At 43.4% G+C, this 20,623-nt stretch overlaps 2 protein-coding genes across 2 annotated transcripts in view; one reads left to right on the top strand and one right to left on the bottom strand.

Annotated features, from left to right (window-relative positions):
* The window catches only part of LOC139538768 (ganglioside-induced differentiation-associated protein 2-like), a 47,317-nt gene extending 46,503 nt beyond the window's left edge, over positions 1-814 (bottom strand). Inside the window, exon 1 of the mRNA XM_071341182.1 lies at positions 329-814. The gene's annotated coding sequence lies outside the window, so the exon portion shown is untranslated. The remainder of the gene's footprint in view (positions 1-328) is intronic.
* A 3,910-nt stretch (positions 815-4,724) lies between these two features.
* On the top strand, positions 4,725-19,471 carry wdr3 (WD repeat domain 3). Its single transcript, XM_071341185.1, has 25 exons — positions 4,725-4,942; positions 5,060-5,137; positions 5,929-6,130; positions 6,411-6,620; positions 6,759-6,877; positions 8,048-8,126; positions 8,670-8,765; positions 8,916-9,008; positions 10,113-10,214; positions 10,358-10,455; positions 10,688-10,789; positions 10,872-11,102; positions 11,297-11,390; positions 11,493-11,594; positions 11,777-11,859; positions 12,050-12,245; positions 12,414-12,514; positions 16,948-17,059; positions 17,299-17,433; positions 17,551-17,601; positions 17,694-17,762; positions 17,879-18,022; positions 18,142-18,314; positions 18,925-19,018; positions 19,107-19,471. The coding sequence occupies exons 3-25, from the start codon at positions 5,957-5,959 to the stop codon at positions 19,260-19,262; spliced, it is 2,814 nt and encodes a 937-aa protein (XP_071197286.1). The 5' UTR covers positions 4,725-4,942; positions 5,060-5,137; positions 5,929-5,956; the 3' UTR covers positions 19,263-19,471.
* Positions 19,472-20,623: the final 1,152 nt, after the last annotated feature.

Raw genomic sequence — 20,623 nt, forward strand, 5'->3', positions numbered from 1 at the left:
GTCAACTACACTTGACGAACAATACTATTCCTCCCACATTTCCCAGTGTTTTTGCTTGTGCGACTACTCATATTAAGGTATTACCATTTTAATGGTTAAATATTGGAAAACATCTAATTATGAAAAAACGAAATATGTCATAATCACCAACCACGGAGCTCGACCTCAGTTGACCATCACATACCCAGTGTAGCGTTTGCTTTCTTTTACCTTTGATTCGCAAATTATCTGCTAGCACGGCAGAAAATAGTAGCATGCCCGAAAAGGGAAAGGAATTTAAAGATGTGTCTATATATCAGGAAGCTACAGGAGAAAATGTTACACCTACCCGTTTTCCTTTGTCCACGAATCTATTAGTTGTCGACTTCGAGCAGGACAGAATTACAAAACGCGAAGAATACAGGGTGTGTTCGTGATTTTCTTAACATCACAAACATGGCAAAACTCGATTTGATAAAGCCAATTCCCATCGTACTGTCACGTTTACTACAGTTTGGTGAGTTCCTGATCAGCTGATTCGCGACAGAGAGGAAGACGCGAAGCGAGAGGGTTCACTCTGCCCAAAATCTGTCCACTAAAACAAGACCGCGAAGTAGTGATTGATGCACTTCGGATGAATCGTGTGGTGAATGAAGAAAAAGTGAAGAGTCCATCTGTGCTTTTGTTTTTTGAGCCCGAGTGGCGCAGCGGTCTAAAGCACTGCATCTCAGTGCTAGAGGGGTCAATACAGACACCCTGATTCGAATCCAAACTACCTGTCCTCCATGACACCTACACCACCGATGTCACAGGAAGGCCAAAAAGATCATCAAGGACAACAACCACCCGAGCCACTGCCTGTTCACCCCGCTATCATCCAGAAGGCGAGGTCAGTACAGATGCATCAAAGCTGGGACCGAGTGACTGAAAAACAGCTTCTATCTCAAGGCCATCAGATTGTTAAAACAGCCATCACTAACATTGAGTGGCTGCTGCCAACATACTGACTCAAATCTCTAGCCACTTTAATAATTAAAAATTGGATGTAATAAATGTGTCACTTTAAACAATGCCACTTTATATAATGTTTACATACCCTACATTACTCATCTCATATGTATATACTGTAGTCTATACCATCTACTGCCTATGCTGTTCGGCCATCGCTCATCCATATATTTATATGTACATATTTTTATTCATTCCTTTGTTGTTGTGAAATTGTTAGATTACTTGTTAGATATTACTGCATGGTCGGAATTAGAAGCACAAGCATTTCGCTACACTCGCATTAACATCTGCTAACCATGTGTATGTTACCAATAAAATTTGATTTGATTTGATTTGAAGGGTGAAAGAAAATGAGGTGGCCAAAGTCAGGTATGTCCAGAGCATTTCATATGCAACAGCTGTTAAAAGGGTTGAGGGTTTGAATGGTTAACCTGAAGAGTCCATGGTGGTAGATAGATCTTCACTGCAGGCTGCAGGGGTTGCCTTTCACCAGCAGGATCCTGACATTTTAAAGGTTAAGAAGGTGGACTTTGTGGCCTTTATAGCTATGGTGATGAATGGAACTGCCAAGGTGGAGAGAAGGTCCAGGAAGATAGAAATCATTGTGGATGAGGCGGAGCGGTTCCTGGGGCTGAAAGATATCTTGGCGAAGCAGTTACATGGAATATTGTCACAAGCCGTACCACCCTCTCAGGCCCTAGAGCCCGAGAAGAGAGATATGGAGATTTGAAAGAAGGAAGTAGTGGGAGTTTTGTTTAGTTTTGTCAATGTACTATTTTTATTTGGGTGGATTAAGTTAATTTCCCTATTACGTATGGATTTTCTTTTTACCTTGTTTTGGTTTACACATTTTTGGGTTGTAGTCCGCCATAAAACCCACAGAAGAAGATTGCGAAGTGAGGAATTTTTCTATGGAGGTCAATGAGAGAATGTCGAATTTGGTTTAAAAAAATGTATTGCTTATTTGCTACATGAGGCTTAATTGATTGAATGGAAGTTTCGTAATGTTAGGTTGTCACGAATACATTGATAAACATGGATGCATGTGGCATTTTCTCAACTTTACTTTTTCCACATTTTGTTGTGTTACAGCCTGAATTCAAAATTGAATAAATATTTTTTTTCAATACTATACATATATTTTTGTATTAATACACAATACCCTATAATGACAAAGTGAAAACATGTTTTTAGAAATTTGTCCAAATTTGTTGAAAATGAAATAAAATAATATCTCATATATATATAGGTATTCACACCCCTGAGTCAATACTTCGTAGAAGCACCTTTGGCAGCAATTACAAATGTGAGTCTTTCTGGGTAAGTGTCTCAGGGCTTTCCACACCTGGATTCTACAACCTTTCCCAATTATTATTTAAAAATTCTTCAAGCTCTATCAAATTGATTGTTGATCATTGCTAGACAACCATTATCAGGTATTGCCGTAGATTTTCAAGTAGATTTAATGAATCCTATCACGTTCAACTATGTAACCATTGGCCTCATGGTGAAATCCCTGAGCGGTCTCCCTCCTCTCCGGCAACTAAGTTAGGAAGGATGCCTGTATCTTTGTAGTCACTGCGAGGCATTGGAAAAAAGAAAACCTCCCCGGTCTTTGTGATTGAATCTGTACGTGAAATGCACTGCTTGACTGAGGGACCTTACAGATAATTGTATGTGTTGTGGTATAGACATTATGTAGTCATTCAAAAATCATGTTAAACACTAGTTTGAGTCCATGCAACTTATGTGATTTTTTAGCACATTTTTATTCCTGAACTTATTTAGGCTTGCCATAACAAAGGGGTTGAATACTTATTGACTCAAGACATTTCATCTTTTAGTTTTTAATTAATTTGTAAAATTCAAGTGGTGTGAATACTTTCTGAAGGCATTGTATATCTGCCCTCTCACTGGCTAGAATCTCAGAGTTTCTAAACCCAGAGGTGCATCATTGCGAGACTAAAAGCCAATTTATGCTTGATCCGAAATGTGTTTGGAGGCTCCGTGTGGAGGGTGTGAAGCAATTGCGTAGTCTCAGTAGGCACACAGAGGCCAATTTATGCTTGATTTGAAAATATGGAATGGTGGGTGTGACGCAATTGCGGAGCCGCCGGGGGAATGCAGAGGCCAAATTGAGGTCCATACCGCATTTTATAACAATGCGCAGGGCTCCGTATAGCTCTGCATTGACATGATTGGTTGACGGTAGATGGGGTCGGGAGGTCCTGTATGAACACAAACTAACTTCCTTGACAACTTCCTTCACAACAGTGTGATTTGAGGGCCCATGACAAATATTTTCAGCCTCCTGAAGGGGAAGAAGCGTTGTTGTGTCCTCTTCACTAATTTATTGATGTGTGTGGACCATGATACTGTAGATCCTTAGTGATGTGGACACTGAGGAACTTGAAGCTCTCGACCCGTCGATGTGAACTAGAGCCCCGTCGATGTGAATGGGGGCGTGCTCGCCCCTCTGTTTCCTGTAGTCCACATTCAGCTCCTTTGTCTTGCTGACGTTGAGGGAGAGGTTGTTATCCTGGCACCACACTGCCAGATCTCTGACCTCCTCCCTATAGGCTGTCTCATCGTTGTCGGTGATCAGGCCGACCACCGGTGTCGTCGGCAAACTTAATGATGGTGTTGGAATCGTGAGCTGCCACGCAGTGGTGGGTGAACAGGGAGTTCAGGAGGGGACTAAGCATGCACCCCTGAGGGGGCCCCGTGTTAAGAGTCAATGTGGCAGATGTGTTGTTGCCTACCCTCACCACCTGGGGGGCGGCCCGTCAGGAAGTCCAGGATCTAGTTGCAGAGGGAGGGGTTCAGTCCCAGGGTCCTTAGCTTAGTGGTGAGCTTGGAGGACACTATGGTGTTGAACACTGAGCTGTAGTCAATGAACAGCATTCTCACATAGGTGTTCCTCTTGTCCAGGTGGGAAAGGGCAGTGTGGAGTGCAATAGAGATTGTGTCATCTGTGGATCTGTTGGGGCGGGATGCGATGTAGAGTGGGCCCAGGGTGTCTGGGATGATGGTGTTGATGTGAGCCATGACCAACCTTTCAAAGCATTTCATGGCTACAGATGTTGTAGGAAATTAGCTGTAACTGCAATTTTTTTCTCTCCGCCCCATGGCAAAATGTTTAGAATTGTAGAAAACTTGCTATTAACTCTATGGAAGCCCAATAATCCATCCCACCAAAACAGTCTGAAATTTCAAACAGCTCTTACACTAAACGTAATATTCACAATTTCACCGTTTTATTCCAACCTCATAGTGTGGAAATATAAAACACAGGAACATCACGTTTTTGATTACACTGGACTTTAAAACTGCAACATTTTCTCTATTCCACATGGCAAAATGTGTAGAATTGTAGGAAATTTACTTTAAAACTTTTCTCACCACCGTCACGAGCACTGAAATGTTTTACCGCGAGGTGAGAGGACCCCAAACCAAATCTTGCTTCATACTGTACTGTCTTGCTAGAATGGTCCCACCTGATCTCGCCTCCTCCCGCCTGTCTTCCATCTTTGAGGACATGTATTTCCATTGTTAGAGCGGTCACTCGACTATCTTGTCAATATGAAATAAAATCTTTGTTCACGACAAATAACACACCTATCCCTCCGTACAAGACACACACACACAAAATTTTACGGAATAATGGCTAGGGACTCACGATAAATCACAACATTTGTGTAATACGCATAGGCCAACGCCACTCAGAGGAGCGTTTGGAATTGTATGTAAATCCTCGAGAGAGTTTTATATATTGTCGGTAAATTTAGGCATTTAGATATGGTCAAATATATGGCTGAGGAGATATTTTCTGTAAATCAACAACACAATACCCATTATACAGACTAAAGTAATGGATACATATAAAAGTCCATGTGATTGATTGTTAGTTTCATATATTGCAGTTGAACACAACCATAAGTACAATACTCAGGTAACACTTTTTTTTTTTTTTTTTAATATACGCATTGTCGTATCTGCCTTTCTGCAATTTCAGAGACATCAATGTGTGCTATGTGTTTGTGTTCGACCAACTGTGTTTGATTAGTAGGGTCTTCCTCGTGTGCCTAGAAGTCAGAAAACATCACTGGCTGGATGCCTCAATCTAGGAATTAGCAACATTATTCAAGTAAGATTAACAATTGGGAAAAGTATACATCATAAATGTGTAAACGAAACGGTTATCAATCAGTCACAAAATATGTTTTGCTTGTTTTACTGTGTCATTTAGTTGGTTTTCACAATGCTATGGAACACCACGTGGGCCTAACAAAGCTAGCGACATAGCTAACCAGCTATTGCAGCGGGACTTGGCTATGGTCACTGGATCTCACAAAGTCTTCGAACAAATGCAGTTCTCAGAAATGATTTAGCTAGCTATTACAGTAGTACTAGTAACTGTTGTATACATTGTTTTGTATGTTGTAGCTGTAATGTAGCCTGGTCCCAGATCTGTGTGTGCTCTTGCCTAACGTTAACGCTACTCCTTTGCTGTCCTTGGCTATGGTCTCACATGGTCACTGGATCTCACCAAGTCTAACAAATGTAGTTGTCAGAATTGACTTAGCTAGCTAACTATTACAGTACTACTAGTAACTGTTGTATACATTGTTTTGTAGCTATAATGTAGCCTGGTCCCAGATCTCTTTGTGCTCTTGCCTGACGTTACTCCTTGTCAAGCTAAATAGGACAATTCCATAAGGAGTTTTTAGCAAGGGGCAGAAACAGATTGGCATCCTGGCTTGCTATAATGCACATTGTACACTTGTTTCACCGTTTAGCCTACATAATGCTGATGCACTTGCCCTTCTGTAATGCATTGAAGTCAGAAGGGCTAGCTGATGCTCCAGTTGTCATTCCTTGTCTGTTCTCCAATCCATCATCATATGATATTCATCATCACTGTCTCATCCTCCCTAGCCTGTGATATTGCCCTGATCTTGTGACCATGGGGTTGACCAAGCAGTACCTGCGCTATGCTGCCAGCGCCGTGTTCGGAGTAATTGGGAGTCAGAAGGCCAACATCGCCTTTGTCACCATGCGAGGAGGGGAGAGAGGACGCTTTGTGGCTGTGGCTGCCTGCGAGCATGTCTTCATATGGGACGTGCGTAAAGCTGAGAAGGTGAGAGACTTGGGATGATCTATTCATGTAGGGTTGACTCAGTGGATTTGTCAGTAGGCTACTGCTGCTGTCATAGCCGATATCAGGGTCATCATTGCTGACAGTGCTCTTATAATTGGGTCTGAAATGTCTTAACCCATGGCTGTCAATAACTCAAATAAGATGACTTGGCCAGTGATACCAAGTTGTAACTGTATATATCACCAGTATTTCCTCATAGTGAGAGATGACATATTAGGTTAGATGTCTTCCTTTGAAACTGTCCTATCCTCTGTCCCAGGTTCTTATTCTCAAGGGGAACAAGCACGAGGTGACGTACCTCTGCCCCTCCCCCGATGGCGTCCATGTTGCCGTGGGTTACGAGGACGGGGCTGTGCGCATCTTCAGCCTATTGAACGGCGAGAGCAACGTGTCCTTCAACGGGCACAAGTCCGCAGTCACTGTGATCCGCTACGATACTCTCGGTTCTCGGCTGGTGACCGGATCCAGGGTAAGAACAGAACTATGCTGCCATAGAGATGGCAAGGTCCCCAGGGATGTCCACTGTCCTGACGTCATGGTTAAGCTAAGGCGTTTGCATTCAAAATATGGTTAGTAATATGCCTATTATTATCTCTTTTCCTTTCAGGACACGGATGTGATTGTGTGGGATGTGATCAACGAGTGTGGTCTGTACCGACTGAAAGGACACAAAGACGCTGTCACACAGGCCCTGTTCCTCAAAGACAAGAATCTCCTGGTCACCAGGTAGTACATCACTCATATGTAGGGCTCTGACTTTCTGTCTTAGCCCTTGGTACTATTACGGCGTCGGCATACTCCCTTAAAGGTGCTGAACAGTCAGTCTGAAAATTACTTTTTCTCCCATGGCTAACTACCAGGAAGTTTGAAAAGACAGGCTGATTGGGCAGGGATCTTATATTCATGAGCTCGACTTGACTGACAGCTCTTTGAAACGCCTATGTCGAGGAACTTGGATGCGGTGTTGCAGTAAAATCATCTCAAGCTAATTTGGTGATACATAAAGCAACTCAAACAACATTGAAATTGCATCAATGATATCACTTTTTTTTATATATATCTCCCATTTATATTTATCTCCCATCTCTTGTAATGCGGTTCACAGTAGCGCTGATGGATGCGGTTCACAGTAGCGCTGATGGATGTGTTGACTTGACAACTGCTTCAGAGTTGTGAATGACCCCCCCCCTTTTTCCATGCTGGTTGAATATCATGTTACCATTGGTGTATTAATATGAGAGTTAAGGTGATGTCACCTTGTCCCCTTAATAATGAATCCAAGTGTTTGACATGGGGGGAGGGGACCAGTAACTTTATGATCAAACTTCATCAATGTAGAAGGAAGTCATGTTTCATACTTTGGTTAGGTTTCCTTCAAATATCTTCAAATTTAATGAAAAAAATGATTTTGACTGTTCATGATCTTTAAAAGACCGCTGCTCGAATTTATTTTTTAGACGCCGTAGCCAGTATACACTTCCTCAAAAAAAAAAAAGTCATTAATTGATGTTTTTGTAGAGGATATCTTTGTTGTGTAATTTTACATCTAACTAAGATGTTTGGTGCAGTATTTCTCAATTGAAAAAATGTGCATGTGAATACTTTATTGAAGAATCCCTACTGTTGACCAATCACCAACGAAGGTGCGTAGCCTTCGGCTACCGACTTTGTCTTGCCTCGAGAAAAAATGTTGTTTGCACGAACAGCTGAAAAAACACTTGCCGAAGACCAAAACTAACAACTTCACAAAATGTCAGAATATATGCATGAATTGTTTTGGGAAGCATTCGGACGCCTTTTGTGTTCTAGCGTTGAAAGACGAGGAGCGCAGGTTGGATACCAGCTAGGGAAAGTTACACCCCCCGATGTCTGAATGGTCTTTGTTGTTTTCTCCAGCTCCAAGGACAGCTTTGTAAAGTGGTGGGACCTGGACACCCAGCACTGCTTTAAGACCATGCTGGGACATCGCAGTGAGGTGAGTGCTCCTATCTTAACATTTGATTGTCACGTGTTGTTGACATTGGATGGTGTACTAAGAGTTGATTGGATCTCTTGTCTGATTAGTTAGTCATTTTTGAGAGACACTTATCTGATTAGAGAGAGACCGCAGGAGCGGTAGAGGTACTCTTAATGATCGGCTATGAAAAGCCAACTGACATTTACTCCTTAGGTGCTGACTTGCTGCACCCTCGACAACTACTGTGATTATTATTATTTGACCATGCTGGTCATTTATGAACATTTGAACATCTTGGCCATGTTCTGTTATAATCTCCACCCGGCACAGCCAGAAGAGGACTGGCCACCCCTCATAGCCTGGTTTCGCTCTAGGTTTCTTCCTAGGTTTTGGCCATTCTAGGGAGTTTTTCCTAGCCACCGTGCCTTTCCAACTGCATTGCTTGCTGTTTGGGGTTTTAGGCTGGGTTTCTGTACAGCACTTTGAGATATCAGCTGATGTACGAAGGGCTATATAAATACATTTGATTTGATTGGATCACCTTGGTTGTGTGTTTGTCAGGTTTGGGGCATGGCACTGCTGAACCAAGAGAGTAGATTGATTACAGGCTCAGCCGACAGTGAGCTCCGGGCCTGGGACATCAACTACCTACAGGAGGTAATCACAGGGGAGCTACAATGAGCCTTCTACACACATAACTACATATTTTAGACAATAATGAAAAAGTCTAAAATATCTTATCTGAATAAAATGCTAGTTGAGTCCTCTCTCTCTCTCTCTCTCTCTCTCGGTTTGTTCGTCTTTCAGGGCAGAGAGGCTGGTGAACCGAAGGAGAAGAAAGGAAAAAGCCTACTTGATGATGATGATGAGGAGGAAGCTGTGGACGAGACCCCTGAGGAGGTAGGACAGACCATGATCCTCTACAGGGCAAAACACCATAATTGGTTACCTGCAGCACAAGTGAATCAGTTCATCTATAAAATAACTCTGAAGAAGTATAGTAGCTAGTAATGAATGGCATATGTAACGGTAGCTAACACTGTTCCGTACAGATTTTGTGTACCGCTGCATTCAAACGAGGCTGCGATGAAAACTAATGGGACTGAGCGACTGTTGGCATCAAAATTCGGGGTGTAAACTACGTTTCTATTCAAGCGTTGATTGACATGGTAATAGACCAATAGTTTTTGAGAAAAGTTGAAAAAATCGGACCCCTCTGACGCTGTACGATACATTGTGACGTATCTTGACGTATTGTACAACGCATTATGCAACACGTGTGCCGTACAGCCTTTCCACCAGGGGTAGCACTTCTCTCGCAGATTAAAAACAAGAAAGTGTAAGGGAAAGGGGAATGGATACCTAGTCAATTGTACAACTGAATGCATTCATTGTTTGCGTCATCACTGCAAGCCATCATGACTCAAAAGCCGGTGACAGCCGCTGTTTACTTCTGAAGATAACTTTAGCGTCGCCCTAAAAACCCGATTCAAATTCGACATAAACCTTCAAATAGGTATGTGATGACTCATTATATAAACTCTTTATAGTGTTTTATTACAATTTTAGAGGTGATCAGTTGGACAAATCGGGTGAAAAAAGCAGTTTCCCCATACGATATATCTCCCCTTTCACTATTACTCAGTAGCCTTCACTTCCCCACCCGCCATTTTTAAAAAGACCCGACGGAGCTCCATTGCCTTCGTCAATCATATGCCCGTCTCTGTATGATTGACGAATGCAATAGAGCTCCGTCGGGTCTGGAAGGTCTCGTCATTGATTTGGCTGGTAAGAGGAGAAATTGTGCCTTACAATGGTATTCATATTACAGTTGTAAGTATATATATTTTTTGGTCACGTGTACGGAACACTGTCAAGTACGGAAGTTTGTTAGTTATCGTTGCTGTCTAATAGCATATGTATCTGAAACCTGTGTGTTTCATACTTTTCCCTCTTGCCCTCTTTCCCTCGCCCTCTGTCTGTCTCTCTTTCTCTCACACACAGAGGATCTTGAGTTGTAAGAAAGCTGGCTCTTTGCTGAGAGAGGCCAGGGACAGGGTAGTCTCCATGACTACCGATGCCAATGCCAAGGTCCTGGCGTGCCATGTAAGTATTGACCTTTTAATGTTGGTACAGTCTTACTTACCCTCCAGTCATATTGATTTATTGTCATACATTTCTCAGATCACTAATGTAATGTGTATTCTTCCCTCTGATCTTTCCTCCTTTTCCACATCCTTCTCTCTTAGGGCTCAGACACAGTGCTGGAGGTGTTCAGTGTGCTGCCGGAGGACGAGGTGGAGAGGGTGATGGCCAAGAAGCTGAAGAAAGCCAAGAAGAAGGCCAGGTATGTTGCACACAGTAGAGATCACACTGTTACCTCAGCCACGGCAGGGACCAGTCTGCAGATAGCCCAAGTTGGGCCAGACAGATACTGCAAAGCCTTCAGAGATTATTTGAAATAATAAAATGTGTAATCTAATTCCAATCAAACTAAATACTTCCAATGTTTATAAATACAGTTATGTTGATGAAATTGGTGAAATGTAAAGATGAGGTGCTGCTGCCCCCTGGTGTAGGGATGCGCAGCATGCAGAGGATGCCCCAGAGCCTGTGGTGGAGAGGAAACTGGCAAATGAGATTGTGAGACTAACCAACATCAAGGCCTCCGCCAATATCAGGTACACAGCAACACACACACGTGCACTCTCTCACACACTCAATCAATCAACCAACCAACATTTAGTGTCATGTATATCCCAGATGGGTGGACTGCCTGATGTGTGCGGGTGGGGAGTTGAAGGTAGCCATGCTGCTCCAGAACAACACAGTGGAGACCTACAGCCTCAAGACGTCTGACAAGAATCCCACGGGCACTAAGACCTCCCGGCTCACCCTGGGAGGCCACCGCACCGATGCCCGCACGCTGGCCTTCAGCTCAGACAACATCGCTGTCCTCTCCGCCTCCGGGGACACCGTCAAAGTCTGGAACAGGTGGGAAAGTCAGGTCACACAGGACTGACCTGACCATGTGGTTTCACTGTACAAGTTAAATCTAGTTCACTAAGCTGGCTTTCCAACATCTTTTAAAGGAGACACATGTTATGACACCTAGACACATACTGTATTATGAGCAGTTTTCTACATTCTGATTGGGTGTCTAACGGGAAGTCTCTACCCCGTCACAGGTCTACCCTGCAGGTGATTCGCACCATGGCGTGTGACTACGCCCTCTGCTCCCTGTTTGTCCCTGGAGACAGGCAGATCATCCTAGGAACCAAGGTAACACGCATACACACACTAACGTACACCAAACTACTGTAGATGTGTATTATCCAGTATTAAGCTATTGTGTGTAACCCAGGCTAATCTTCTCTCTATCAGAGTGGTAAGATTCAGATCTTTGACCTGGCATCAGGTACCCTCCTGGAGACTGTCGACGCCCATAACGGAGCTTTGTGGTCCCTCTGTCTGTCTCCTGATCAGGTACTGTCTGTATCTGCCTCTCTCTGTCCATGTTCAACATCATCCACAATACATGTAGTGTACAACTCCATAGGCCCATTATCTGTAGACAAAAGCCCATAAAATATTATAAATAAAAAAATAAAAAAACATTCCCATTTGCTCTGACTGTTTATTTGACTGTAATTATGTGATTTCCTCAGAGGGGGATAGTGACTGGCGGGGCTGACAAGACTGTGAAGTTCTGGGAGTTTGAGCTGATTAAGGACGAAGACGCTGCACAGAAGTAAGCCATGCTTTATTCCTTCTGTTTCACATAGTGTCAATAACACTTAGAATACTGTTTCATACTAGAGGCAACTAGTTTTATGCCCAGTCAGGCTGCACGCTGTTATTCAAGTGAGCTTTTATCAAGTGAGCACTTGACTGGAGTTTCTGTTTACTCTGCTCTAATTGTTTGTGTGTGTGTGTTGCAGGAGGCTGACGGTGAAACACATGCGTACACTGCAGCTGGATGAGGATGTGTTGTGTGTGAAATATTCTCCTGACCAGAGACTGTTGGCTGTCTCCCTGTTGGACTGCACCGTCAAGGTCTTCTACACAGACACACTCAAGTTCTTCTTGTCTCTGTATGGACACAAGCTGCCTGTGCTCTGCCTGGACATCTCTCATGTGAGTACCGGTACTCATCCTAGCAACCCCAAACTAAACGAAAAACGAATGTAATGAGTGACAGTAGATGAAAATGGAATGTGCATACTTGAGTGTGTGTTGGTTAAAGTTGCTGCGTGTATGTTTTCAATCTGTCTTGACTCTGAATGTTACTTGTCCTTCTCTCAGGACAGTGCTTTGATAGCAACTGGCTCTGCAGACAGAAACGTCAAGATCTGGGGTCTGGACTTTGGGGACTGTCACAGATCTATGTTTGCCCATGATGACAGGTACAGAAAAAATACAACATATATTATATATACACACACAGTTGCAAGAAAAAGTATGTGAACCCTTTGGAATTACCTGGATTTCTACATAAATGTGTCAAAAAATGTGATCTGATCTTCCTCTTAAGTCACAACAATAGACAAACACAGTGTGCTTCAACAAATACCACAGCAATTATTGTATTTTTCTTGTCTATATTGAATACATAATTTAAACATTCACAGTGTAGGTTGAGAAAAGTATTTGAACCCATAGGCTAATGACCAAAAAGCTAATTGGAGTCAGAACTCAGCTAACCTGGAGTCCAATCAATGAGATGAGATTTGAGATGTTGGTTAGAGCTGCCCTGCAATATAAAAAACACTCACAAAATCTGAAGCATTGCGTGATGTGAACCATGTCTTGAACAAAAGAGTTCTCAGAAGACCTAAGATTAAGAATTGTTGACTTGCATAAAGCTGGAAAGGGTACAAAAGTATCTCTAAAAGCCATGATGTTCATCAGTCCACGGTAAGACAAATTGAGAAAGTTCAGCACTGTTGCTACTCTCCCTAGGAGTGGCTGTCCTGCAAAGATGACTGCAAGAGCACAGCGCAGAATGCTCAATGAGGTAAAGAAGAATCCTAGAGTGTCAGCTAAAGACATACAGAAATCTCTGGAACATGCTAACATCTCTTTGACGAGTCTACGATACGTAAAACACTAAACAAGAATGGTGTTCATGGGATGACACCACTGAAGAAGCCACTGCTGTCCAAAACAACATTGCTGCATGTCGGAAGTTCGCAAAAGAGCACCTAGATGTTCCATAGCGCTACTGGCAAAATATTCTGTGGACGGATGAATCTACAGTTGAGTTGTTTGGAAGGAACACACAACACTGTGTGGAGAAAAAAAGGCTCAGCACACCAACATCAAAACCTCATCCCAACTGTAAAATATGGTGAAGGGAGCATCATGGTTTGGGGCTGCTTTGCTGTCTCAGGGCATGAACAGCTTGCGATCATTGATGGAAAAGTGAATTCCCATGTTTATCAAGACATTTTGCTGGAGAATGTAAGGCGATCTGTCCGCCAATTGAAGCTCAACAGAAGTTGGGTGATGCAGCAGTACACCGACCCAAAACACAGAAGTAAAGTATAAATTCCCTGTCTTAGGTCAGTTAGGATCAACACTTTATTTTAAGAATGTGAAATGTCAGAATAATAGTAGCGAGAATGATTTATTTCAGCTTTTATTTTTTTCATCACATTCCCAGTGGGTCAGAAGTTTACATACACTCAATTAGTATTTGGTAGCATTGCCTTTCAATTGTTGAACTTGGGTCAAACGTTTCGGGTAGCCTTCCACAAGCTTCCCACATTAAGTTGGGTGAATTTAGGCCCATTGCTCCTGACAGAGCTGGTGTAACTGAGTCAGGTTTGTAGACCTCCTTGCTCGCACACGCTTTTTCAGTTCTGCCCACACATTTTCTATAGGATTGAGGTCTGGGCTTTGTGATGGCCACTCCAATACCTTGACTTTGTTGTCCTTAAGCAATTTTGCCACAACTTTGGAAGTATGCTTGGGGTCATTGTCCATTTGGAAGACCCATTTGCAACCAAGCTTTAACTTCCTGACTGATGTCTTGAGATGTTGCTTCAATATATCCACATAATTTTCCATCCTCATGATGCCATATATTTTGTGAAGTGCACCTGCAGCAAAGCACCCCCACAACATGATGCTGCCACCCCCGTGCTTCACCGGATGGTGTTCTTCTGCTTGCAAGTCTCCCCCTTTTTCCTCCAAACATAACGATGGTCATTATGGCCAAACAGTTATATTTTTGTTTCATCAGACCAGAGGACAGAACAAAAAGTACAATCTTTGTCCCCATGTGCAGTTGCAAACCGTAGTCTGGCTTTTTTATGGCGGTTTTTGAGCAGTGGCTTCTTCCTTGCTGAGTGACTTTTCAGGGTATGTCAATATAGGACTCGTTTTACTGTGGATATAGATACTTTGTACCTGTTTCCTCCAACATCTTCACAAGGCCCTTTGCTGTTGTTCTGGGATTGATTTGCACTTTTCGCACCAAAGTACGTTCATCTCTAGGAGACAGAACGCGTCTCCTTCCTGAGCGGTATGACAGCTGCATGGTCCCATGGTGTTTATACTTGCTTACTATTGTCTGTACATATGAACATGGTACTTTCAGGCATTTGGAAATTGCTCCCAAGGATGAACCAGACTTGTGAAGGTCTACAATGTTTTTTCTGAGGTCTTTTCTGAGGCTGATTTCTTTTGGTTTTCCCATGATGTCAAGCAGAGAGGCACTGAGTTTGAAGGTAGGCCTTGAAATACATCCACAGGTTCACCTCCAATTGTCTCAAATTATGTCAATTAGCCTATCAGAAGCTTCTAAAGCCATTACATCATTTTCTGGAACTTTCCAAGCTGTTTAAAGGCACAGTCAACTTCGTGTATGTAAACTTCCGACCCACTGGAATTGTGATAGAGTGAAATAATCTGTCTGTAAACAATTGTTGTAAAAATGACTTGTGTCATGCACACAGTAGATGTCCTAACCGACTTGCCAAAACTATAGTTTGTTAACAAGAAATTTGTGGAGTGGTTGAAAAATGAGTTTTAATGACTCCAACCTAAGTGTATGTAAACTTCTGACTTCAACTGTATATGTGTATGTAATAAACCCAGGGGAAAAAGAAATGTCCTCTCACTGTCAACTGCGTTTATTGTCAATATATTTGTATGAACATAACAAAATTCAACAACTGAGACATAAACTGAACAAGTTCCACAGACATGTGACTAACAGAAATGGAATAATGTGTACTTGAACAAAGGGGTGGTCAAAATCAAAAGTAACAGTCAGTATCTGGTGTGGCCACCAGCTGCATTAAGTACTGCAGTGCATCTCCTCATGGACTGCACCAGATTTGCCAGTTCTTGCTGTGAGATGTTACCCCACTCTTCCACCAAGGCACCTGTAAGTTCCAGGATATTTCTGTGGGGCAATGGCCCTAGCCCTCACCCTCCGATCCAAAAGGTCCCAGACGTGCTCAATGGGATTGAGATCCGGGCTCTTCGCTAGCCATGGCAGAACACTGACATTCCTGTCTTGCAGGAAATCACGCACAGAACGTGCAGTATGGCTGGAGGGTCATGCCAGGATGAGCCTGCAGGAAGGGTACCACATGAGGGAGGAGGATGTCTTCCCTGTAACGCACAGCGTTGAGATTGCCTGCAATGACAACAAGCTCAGTCCGATGATGCTGTGACACACCACCCAGACCATGACGGACCCTCCACCTCCAAATCGATCCCGCTCCAGAGTACATGCCTCGGTGTAACGCTCATTCCTTCGACGATAAACCCGAATCCGACCATCACCCCTGGTGAGACAAAACTGCGACTCGTCAGTGAAGAGCACTTTTTGCCAGTCCTGTCTGGTCCAGCGATGGTGGGTTTGTGCCCATCTGCGATGTTGTTGCCGATGATATCTAGTGAGGACCTGCCTTACAACAGGCCTACAAGCCCTCAGTCCAGCCTCTCTCAGCCTATTGGGGACAGTCTGAGCACTGATGGAGGGATTGTGCGTTTCTGGTGTTACTCGGGCAGTTGTTGTTGCAATCCTGTACCTGTCCCGCAGGTGTGATGCTCAGATGTACCGATCCTGTGCAGGTGTTACACGTGGTCTGCCACTGCGAGGGCGATCAGCTGTCCGTCCTGTCTCCCTGTAGTGCTGTCTTAGGCGTCTCACAGTACGGACATTGCAGTATATTTCCCTGGCCACATCTGCAGTCCTCATGCCTCCTTCCAGCATGCTAAAGGCACATTCACGCAGATGAGCAGGGACCCTGGGCATCTTTCTTCTGGTGTTTTTCTGTCAGTAGAAAGGCCTCTTTCGTGTCCTAAATTTTCATAACTGTGACCGTAATTGCCTACCGTCTGTAAGCTGTTAGTGTCTTAACGACCGTTCCATAGGTGCATGTTCATTAATTGTTTATGGTTCATTGAACAGGAAACAGTGTTTAAACCCTTTACAATGAAGATCTGTGAAGTTATTTGGATTTTTACAAATTATCTTTGAAAGACAGGGTCCTGAAAAAGGGACGTTTTCTTTTTTTGCTGAGTTTATATATATTAATATGAATATAGAATATACTGCAAGAACACATCATCCTAAGCTGTCAGCCATATGGTCAGTGTAAATGGCTGTGTGGAAGCTTGACCAACGGTCTTGAATGATATAATTTAATAGATGTTGGCTCCACTCTCCCCATTTCCAGTAAAATATTTAATTTAATCTCCAGTTTCAGAAACACTGTCCTTGTTAGCTGCCTCTGACCGATGACATCACCCCATCTGCTCTTTCATGTCGCTGTTTTTGTTCCATTTCTCATCTGTTTTTTTCTCTCTCTTTTCTCAGCGTCATGTTCCTTCAGTTTGTCCCCAAAACCCATCTGTTCTTCACAGCGGGGAAGGACAAGAAGATCAAACAGTGGGACGCAGACAAGTTTGAGCACATCCAGACCTTAGAGGTGACATTCACTCCCATGCTGTTAGCTACATTTCACATATGGAGACGAGGCCTAGAATTCATGATAACATTTTGGGGAATATTGATAAGTGACATAACCAATTACCTAAATGCTCTTTCTTTCCCATTGGAGGAATTACGTTTCCCTGCCTTAATTGACTAAATCGAAAATGGATTTGACCCCACCCCTAGTGTTGACCTTTTAACCGCTGACCCATGTGTGTGACGTGCTATCCTCAGGGTCACCATCGGGAGGTTTGGTGTCTGGCCATCAGTCCTAACGGGGACCACATTGTGTCCTCGTCCCACGACAAGTCCCTGAGGCTCTGGGAGAGGACCAGAGAACCCATCATCCTGGAGGAAGAGAGGGAGATGGTGGGTAGGGGTGCCCCAGAAACATGCTCTGTCTGTGGGTAAAAGGGAAGGGAGATAGTGGACACCAATCAGGTTTTATCTTGGAACTTTTTCACCATCTCAAATGTTTTTCTTTAGGAGAGAGAGGCTGAGTTTGAGGAGGGCATGGCCAAAGGGGATGAGCCTGTGGTAAGTGCTGACTTTATTTCAAACCAGTGGAAATGAAAATGTTTGTTTTCTCAGTGTCGTTCAGTCTCGCTGATGTCTCGTGTGTCTCACAGGTTCCAGGAGAGATCAAAGATGCGGAGGCAGCACCAGCGGCGAAGAAAACCATAGAGACAGTCAAAGCTGTGAGTCTCCATGTCAAGTAACTAGACTGCAGAGATGGAGAGGTTGTGTGTGTGTGCACGTTCGGATAGGTATGTGTGTGTGTAGTTTGTAATGGCTGGTGTGTGTGTCTCTTCAGGCTGAGCGTGTCATGGAGGCTCTGGAGCTGTACAGAACAGAGAGCAGGAAAATGGAGGAGCATCAGAAAGCCTGCCAGTCAGCCGGAAAACAGTTGCCTCCACCTAAGGCCAATCCTATCCTTGTGGCCTTTGGAAACGTTTCTGTAAGTTTTTAATTCCTTCTGAAATGATCATAATACATGCATTGCCCAGGGTACTAGTTATGTTCCTTACTAATCTATCATGTTAACTTAGTAACCACATCCTCCTGCCTCTCTTGCAGCCGTCTCGCTACGTCTTGGACGTAATAAAGAAGGTCCGGTCCAGTGAGCTGGAGGTGTCTTTGCTGGTCCTGCCGTTCCCCTACATTCCAGACCTGCTGTCACTCTTCAACTGCTATGTCCAGGACGGCCTGGAGGTGGAGCTAGTGTGCCGTTGTCTCTTCTTCCTGCTCAGGTATGCTAGCCTCTGACGCCAGGCTTCTCAAGTAGTGTGAAAACCTGGAGAAGTTCTCCTCAGGAAGAGGTGGAGTTTAGATTCAAACTAGTGACACGTTGCCACTTATCAAACCAATCAACTATTTTGAATGGGTGAAGTTCCAAAAAGATGTGCTGTTTCTGAATAATTTTCTGGCTTGCAACAAGGTAGCTACCATAAGATAAAACAAATGACACTGCATAGGCTAATAAAACTTTGTCTGACACATGGTAGGAAAACAAGGAAATGCCTCTCCTGAAGGGAAACGTAATTTCTACTCCGAGCCAATAAAATGTGAGCGTTAACAGCCAGTGCTTCCTTTCAATCGCTAAAGTTCTCCAGACTTACAATAGTCCAGTCAACACGACGAGATTTAGAAGGATGACCCCTTGAGACTACGGTTATGCTAACAAACAACCTCGCACCAATCATAAGTGTTTGTTACTCAGTTTGTGTGTTTCTCACATATGCAAACAACCTCACACAAGTGCGTGTCTGGTGTCTCTAAGGTACCTGAAGTATGAGCGTGAGTAGATGAGCCTAAAGTAGTGTGTCAGGGTCAGTCTTCACTGCTTGTCCTTGTCTCCAGAATCCACTTTGGCCAGATCTCTAGTAACCAGATGCTGCTGACCGTCATAGACGAGCTGAGAATCAACACCATCTCTAAAGTCAGAGATATCAGGGTGAGACTAATCAGAAAATATAGAAAATGTACTCTAAAGGCTAATGATCCTCAAGTCATATAAAACTGTATCTCTTCTTCTGCTCCAGGATGTTCTGGGATTCAACAGTGCTGGTCTCCAGTTCCTCCAGAGGGAGGTCGAGAGCAAAGAGGAGGTCATGTTTTTCGCGGATGCCACCGGTCTCCTTAAAGAGAAGAGGAGGAAGAGGAAGAAGAGAGAGAGAGCTATTCTCACTATTGCCTGAATCACCACAGGATTTTATATATATATATATATATATATATATATATATACATCCCACATCATGACCAGTAGGCTACTGCAAGGGTGGCCTTAAGCAGGGAGATTTACACTGTTAGTTTTATATCTGAACTGTTATAGGATCCTGATAGGACATAACACTGTGTTATTCAATGACATGCTTCATTTCCCAAATAAACTGTGTCTGAGTTACTCATGTTGAGCCTCACTCCCTCAGGTTTTACAGAAGGCCTGTGAATGAATAAATCCACTGCTCCCTAACTCAAGTCCAAAGGACGTACTGTATGTATACACGGCAGATCCCTCTGCAACCACAGGCTCGTATAAAACATTCATATAAAACTCCTTCTTTAATAGTTACATTTCGAGTTGGACTTTTCCCTCCCTGGTTGGTCTTAGCTTCCTGTCACATGGGGTTTGGACAGGTATGATTTAGGCCTGTTTCTCTGGGTCTTCCTGTAACACAGCCTAGGGGAGTGATTCATGGCTGGATCGGGGCCAAACCGGACCGAAGTGGGCTTCGGGGGGGGGGGGGGGTGTTAGATCAGTCACAGGCCACCAGAGTCTCAGACCACCAAGACTACTGCTCCCAAAGAGCACACAGGACAGAACTAGATTCAGTCAGCTACTGGGAACCCCTCCTCCCTCTCCTCTCCACAGTTATTTTATACTGCCATCAGTGGGAGAAAGGCAGATTCAGCTTTACTTCACTGCTCTTGTAACCCAGGCTGAATTTACGGGGTCTATACCTCGTGTACGTAGACTACATATTTCAAGGAGACTAGCAAGACTAGAGTATAGTACCCACATCTGCCATCTCAGTTTTCAGCGCCAAATTTTGCTGAAAGATGGGACTGCTTGCGTTTTCGCACCCAACCCTGAATGTTAATCCTGTAACAGCAGTGTTTCACACCTACATCAAACACGTTTTGTGTGTTTATATCCTGACCGCAGGGTGCCGTGAATTAATGAAATGGACACCTTAAAACACCTCCCTCTGTTCACTTTTTAATCTTGCGTCAGACAAAAAACAAATTTACTATTTATAAGGCTGTAAAAAGGCACGGCAACTCTTTACGAGGCTGGATTTGGCTCTTTAAGCCATAAATGTCACACCTACCAAAATTAAAAATTCTTCAGAAAAACCCTGACTCAGACACACACACACTGTTACAACCCTACAGCAATAGATTACAAAAACTAATCCCAAATCTAAATGGCATTCGAATGCATCATTTATTATCAAAACAGAATGAAAACTTTTAGATACAGTATTTAGCAAACAAAGTTTGACCCCAAAATTACCCCAAGTTACTTTTCAGTAACACCTATGAACTCAATTTA

The sequence above is a fragment of the Salvelinus alpinus genome, chromosome 14 (genome assembly GCF_045679555.1).
Source record: "Salvelinus alpinus chromosome 14, SLU_Salpinus.1, whole genome shotgun sequence".
NCBI classification, from domain to species: domain Eukaryota; kingdom Metazoa; phylum Chordata; class Actinopteri; order Salmoniformes; family Salmonidae; genus Salvelinus; species Salvelinus alpinus.

What these genes read in the sequence shown, in the direction of transcription:
- wdr3 (XM_071341185.1), top strand. Translation starts at nt 5,957, where the DNA reads ATGGGGTTGACCAAGCAGTACCTGCGCTATGCTGCCAGCGCCGTGTTC. An exon ending in CCAAGGTCCTGGCGTGCCAT is followed by an intron (nt 10,215 to 10,357) that starts GTAAGTATTGAC and finishes CTTCTCTCTTAG; the next exon opens with GGCTCAGACACAGTGCTGGA. An exon ending in TGGCCTTTGGAAACGTTTCT is followed by an intron (nt 18,023 to 18,141) that starts GTAAGTTTTTAA and finishes CCTCTCTTGCAG; the next exon opens with CCGTCTCGCTACGTCTTGGA.